The sequence below is a fragment of the Miniopterus schreibersii genome (genome assembly GCF_964146895.1).
Source record: "Miniopterus schreibersii genome assembly, chromosome: 8".
NCBI classification, from domain to species: Eukaryota; Metazoa; Chordata; class Mammalia; order Chiroptera; family Miniopteridae; genus Miniopterus; species Miniopterus schreibersii.
Window position 1 is genome coordinate 19,185,895 of NC_138109.1, and position 6,000 is coordinate 19,191,894.

General features: G+C 54.8%; 1 protein-coding gene across 1 annotated transcript in view; it reads right to left on the reverse strand.

Moving 5' to 3' along the window:
* Nucleotides 1–5,303, reverse strand: part of CSMD2 (CUB and Sushi multiple domains 2) — a gene marked incomplete at its 5' end in the record, with an annotated part of 488,286 nt that extends 482,983 nt beyond the window's left edge. Inside the window, one exon of the mRNA XM_081146285.1 lies at nt 5,117–5,303. Within this exon, the coding sequence (XP_081002411.1) occupies nt 5,117–5,303 (187 nt within the window). The remainder of the gene's footprint in view (nt 1–5,116) is intronic.
* Between the last annotated feature and the right edge of the window lie 697 nt (nt 5,304–6,000).

Sequence of the window (6,000 nt, forward strand, 5' to 3'; positions counted from 1 at the left end):
TGGATTGCTGCGCAAACTGAATAGAAATGTCTATAAAACATTAGCCAGCTATTATTAGTAGGATGCAGAAGGGCCTGGACTACCTTCCACTTGCGGATGTCCCTTCACCTCTCCCAGCTCCTCTGAACCGCTTGCTTTGGGAATGTCCCACAGGGCACTCTGAGGCTGGTCCTCTCAACAGGTGCTCATTGAGAGTTTTCCTTGTGCTGTGATCTGGGCTACACAGCCCTGCCTGAGTTCACAGACCTTTAGGGAATAAACACGGCTGTCGTCTCATTCAACAAGACATTCCAATGGGTCCTGATGATTTTACAATATGGGAAACTTGGGGAGTTGAGAGAGCTCACAACAGAATTCAGGCTAGATGGGTGTTTGGGACTAGAAGCAAACCAAGGATGACTTTGTAGTCACTGCCCAAGAGTATAGTGGAGATGGGTGGACCATGGCTGCTTGAGGAGCTGGAAGGTTGGGATTTAGACCTCAAGTGTTGAAAGTAGCACAGCAAAACTGGGGGGAGGGGGCAGTGGGAAAAGCAGGGCAGGGGCTGGGAGCCTAGGCAGAAGGATTCCAGGGGTATCGCGCCAGCTGGGTCCCCTTAGAAGTCAGACAGCAGTGTGGTTATGAGTAAAGGATTTGGAGTCAGGCAGACTGGGTTCAAACCCTGGCTTGGCCATTGACTTGTTGTGTGGATATTGTTGAGTGGATAAGATCTCTGTCCTCTTTGAACCTATTTCTTCATGTATAAAATGAGGAAGATAATATTGCCAGCCTCATCCGGTTGCTGTGAGATCTGAGATATATGCAAGTGCTTGGGATGATGCCAATACCTGGTAAGGACTCAGTGAACGGCAGCTATTAGTGTCACTTCTCTGGGTACCCAGACTGCTTTCTGAGCATGGTGGGTGTGGGAGGACACAGTAAGAGCACACAGACTTCCCAGGTGGGTCCTTTGTCCTTAGTGTTCCTGTTTCAGTCCCCCCTTCCACTTAAAGGACACCAGCGATGAGGTAGGTATGTGCTAGGCCTGTTGCATCTCTGATTTCTAATCCATCCCACAACACAGGAATGCCTTGTCCCTTGTGCAGGTGGGGAACCTGGGCCTTGGGGAGGTCTGAAGATCAGCTAGTTCTCCAACAAGGAACATCAGGCTCTGCTGAGCAATCAGATTTCTCTAATCCGCTGGAGTAACGGTGATGATGAAACAGAGGCAGGTCAGACACGAGTCGAGGTGGTGCTGCCGAAGCTACCTGCAGGACTCTCCTGAACAACCCAAACCCTGCAGTGTCCAAGACGGCCCCCACCCCCCTTGCAATCTGGTTCTCCAGTCCCCTTGCCACATGCTTCTAACCTCACCTCCAACAAAGCCACACACTCACCAGCCCAAGATACGGTCAACACTGTCTGCTGTCGTCAGCTTATTTTTTAAAACCATAAACCCACAGCTCGATTGCAAATGGAATTTCAAATCCATACATTGGTGCCTAAATGCCTTTCCTTTTTGGGTAGGGGTATATGCCAAGGGCTTGTTATTGTAATGGTTCTATCTTACCAACCTGTGACATTTAGTTCTGGGGGAGAGGGGGGAACAACAGGGAACCAGGTGTCATTGTTATCTCTGGTTTCCTTGACCTCTAACACTATTTATCTTTATTGGTTCCTAAAAAATGATGCAAAAATATTTAAAAAGCATCCACTGATTTAACAACCATCTATCAGACACCAATTTTATGCCAGGTTCTGAGCTGGGTGCGGGGAAATAAGAGAACTAAAGCATTGTCCCCGCGTTCGGGAAGTTCAGAGTTCAGAGTGAGGCAAATAGATACAATTCCATTGGCACTGTAATCAAACACTGGGTATGGTCAGTGCTCCAGTCTGCAAGAGGCCTCTGAAAACAAACACTTAGGAAACAAAGTAGGGAGAATATTTTAAAAACATAATTTGGTATTTGAATTTTTTAAAGCAGTGAAGTGGTTAGCATGGGAAAAATCAAATCTTTGTTGGAATTCCTTACACTTACAGTTTAATATTACTTCTATTTTGGATTACGTATTAAGGAGATGGGAGGCATTTCAGCCTTTTCAATGCTCACAGCCTCTGAATCCAGAGAAAAGTAGTGATGTTTGAGAACAATTAAGGGTTTGAAACTTACAGAACTTGACGACCATCTCCTAAGGAAGGAGGTGAGGATGATACTCAGGTTTCGGGGCTGTGTATCTGGGAGTCTGCGGGTATCATCAGCCTACATAGGGAATACTGGAGGCTCAGGAGAGGAGCTAATGAGTTTGCTTTGGAAAGGGAACATCTAGATGAAAACGTCCAAAAGTCAGCCAGATATATGGGCTGTCTAGACCCAGAGTTTCCGTGCGCGACAAAGCCAATAGACATATATCAGGAGAAGCATCTTGGCAGGAGATCTGTCTGGGAGCTTCACTGTGTGGTCGTGGAAGGGGTGGACCTGGATGAGCTCACCCAGGGAGTGGTGAAAGAAAATGAGGAAAAGCACAAGAGTGGAACACTGCAGGAAGCCATACTTATAGGAAAATAAGTGCTACTATAGAGACTGGGGAGGAACAGCCAAGAGGTAAGGGCAAAAATCAGCAAAGCAGTGTCCAAGCAGCCCAAGGAAGTGAAGTTTTTAAAAGGAATAACCCAAAGCATTCAAAGTCACAGATAGATAAAGACAAAGATAGATGAAGGGAGGGAGGGGGAAAATAGAAAAGCGAAAAGAAAAGCCAGCCACTGAAAGAAATATTTGGCAATTAAGACGGTCATCGGTGATCTTTCCTAGAGAGTTCCAGTTCTGGGGACAGAAGGCAGGCTGCAGGGAGTGAGTGGCAGCAGAGAAAGAGAGCTGAAGACCCCTTTGAAGAAAGCTGACATATAAAAGAGAGAGATGGGATGGTAGCTAAAAGGTGCACAGGGCCAAGAAGTTTGGTGAGCTTATTTTATGCTTAAGATTAGGCAGGCACAGATGGCAGGTGGAGTGAGGGTCCCAGGTAAGGTGGGCTAGGAGGCTCTCCCTGTCAAACCCTTATATTCATTTTATCCAGTCATCACTGGGCTAAGAAGGGGGATGCTTCAGTCCTGAGAGTCTCTTAAAGTCAACAATGTGAAGAGAACACAAAATGAATGTGCTTTCCCTCTAATGTGCCAAATCCTGCAATCATCTGTCACCAAGTCCATTTCCAAATCTTTGTTGCTTGCAAGGCCAAACAGCACATCTAAATGCGGGAAAGGTTTAAAAAGAAACGCATTGGAAGCACTGGAAGCCAGAGGAGGGCTGCCAGAGAGGAAGCAGCCCTCCCCCAAACCATTCACCAACACCGCCCCAACTTCTCTACTGACCAAAGAGCTGCTGGCAGATGGATCTCTCCAGGCAGGATTCCATCAGCGCCCAGCAGTGTGCAAGCTCCCGTGAGTGGGCCTTTTTCTTTCCCCAGGGGCATGGTCTACCCTGGGGGCTGGGACAAATCTAGCCAGAAAAATAGTTGGACCACATAAGGGGCAACCTCAGGCCGCCTAAGCCTGAGCAGAGCCACACCTGGACAAAGGGCTGAAAGGCCTGATAGCCAGTAGCAGCGGTCTCCTCACCGCCCGTGGGGCAAGTCTGGGTGACCGGCGCGTCGTTGGGAACAGCACAGCCATCCAGTGGGTGTGGGTGTACGCGAGGCTCAGCTCCTAGGCGCGCGCACCGCGGGCGCCCCTCTCTGGGTGTGAGCGGCTATGACTCCTAGGAGAACCCGAAAAAGTCCGGTCAAGTAGGGATGTGGCTGGCAACGGAGCCCTCCCCAACCCGCAACCCTAACATTTCCGGCTAAGGGGCTGGCGACGCGGTGTGCGGGGACCCACTCACAAAATACGGAGCTCAGAGTGGGTCGGAGAGCTTGCCGGGGAAGGGGCGCACTTTCCAAGAAGGGATCACTGGGGTGCTGGGGCGGCGAAGGCGAAGCCTTTAGAGGTTCAATCGGTGGTTCAAAACAAAACAAAACCAAAAAATCCAGCACTGCTCCAGGCCGGCGGTGCCCTGAGTCCAGGCAGGCCCGGGCAGCAGGTGTTAAGGGTGTCAGCCTCCGAGCTAAATGAAAATGCGGCCCCAGGCATCGCCCACTGGCCCCGGGCACACGGGACTTTCTAGGCTGTGGCTAGAGCTGAGCCTCAGAGGGGCGCAGGGGATAAAATGGGAAGGCACCAGTGGGGGCCAGTAGTCCCCACTTGGGGACTGGGTTCTCTCGAAGGGCCGCGTGCCTTTCCCGATCCACAAGCTGCAGCCAGACACCCGCGAAGTTCCGGGACTCGCGGCACCCGCCAGGTCGGCCCCCCTCCCGGACTCGGTGGCCGGGAGCAGGTCCCGCCGCCCGTGCCGCCGCTGCCGCAGCCCCGGCGCTCGGCTGCAGCAGGGCGCGGGAAAGGGCACTTTGGCGCGGAGTGGAAACCGATGGGAATGTGGCGGCTCGGAGCCGGGCGGCGACACTCCCTCCCCAGCCCCCAGGCACAACCCCCACCCTCTCCTCCACGTCGCTCGGCACCCCCAGCCCCCACATGAGTTCTCCAGCAAAGCGTGCTTGGGACCCCCGCCCTGGGCCCGCGCCCACCAAACCCCCCTCCAAGCCCAGAGCGCTCAGGGAGGAGGACTCTTGGGGAAGGGGATGGCGGCCGCAGTCTCCGCGCGGCTACGGCGGGGGGCGGGCTCGGTCGGGAGCAAATGGGCGGGGGCAGGGCAGATCCTGCAGGCCCCGGGACCGGGTGCCGACCAGATGAGGAGGTGGGGGGAGGGCTCCAGGAAAGTTTATCTGGGAAAAGCCTGGCATCTTGGGGGCATGGAGGCTGGAGAAACTGAAGCCACGGGCCGGGAGCCCCGCAACCCCGGGAAGGGATGTCAGCCTCCCAGGCCCGCACACCGGCCGGATCCGGCCAAGTTGCGGCTGGGTTGGGGGTAGCTGTGGGGGTGAGGGTGGAGGTGAGGACACTGCTCGGGGAGGAGGCTGGGGCTGAGCCGAGGGTGGGCGACTGGGAGGGTGGAAGGTTAAGAGGGAGGGCGGGGAGAGAGACGGGGACCCGGTCGGGGCTCGGGTGGGGCGCGCGGCGGCCGCCGGCTCCCCGGCGCAGCCGGACTTACCCGCGGCGGCCGAGGAGCTGAGCAGCCCCCAGCTCAGCAGCAGCAGCAGCGGCGGCGTCGGCGGCGGCGGCGGGCGGCCCCAGCGGCTCCCCACGCCCGGCATGAGCGCCGAAATCCCGGCTTCGCCGCGAGCCCTCCCCGCGGGGCAGCCGCAGCGCCCCTGCTTCCGTCCCCGCGAGCGCGGCATGGCTCGGCCGGCAGCGCCGAGGGAGAGGCTCCGCTCGCCGCTGAGGAGAAAGGAGGTCAGGAGAGCTCCGGAGCTTTTTTTCTGTTGGGAAAAAATCCCGGTACGCGGGAGCCCTGAGCTTCTGCGGCTGGAATGAACCAAGTGTCCGCCCGGCCGGGGAGAGGCGCGCTGCGCTCTCGGAAATGACTCCCTCCAATCCCGCTTCGCGGGGTTCGCGCTGGGGGGCGGGGGGGGTGAATTATCCCCGGATTAATCACTCCCGAGCCGCTTCTCCGCCGCTCCAAACGCTGGGGGTGGAGGCACAGCAAAAAATATATATATATATATATTGGGGGGTGGGTGTTCCTCTTCAGCGCCACCTCCACCTACAGATAAACCACAAATTACATTTTAAGGGTTGTTTATTCCTTGTTTGTTTTGCAATTGACCAGTTTCTTTTAAGTTCAGTTCTCTGGTTTTCATGTGTGAGATTACCCGTTAATATAACCCCCATACATTCGCGCGCGCACAGTGATACAGACACACGCACTCACACACAGGCGGCGCGCGCGCACACATACACACACGCCTGTTCCACGTTTGGAAATTGGAATACTGTCTGGGGAAAGGTAACCAAAGAAGGACGCGCATCCCCAAGTCACGCCTTTTACAAGCTGATCTTGGGTGGCGTCTTTGAACTTGCAGCCTAGGGCTGGGG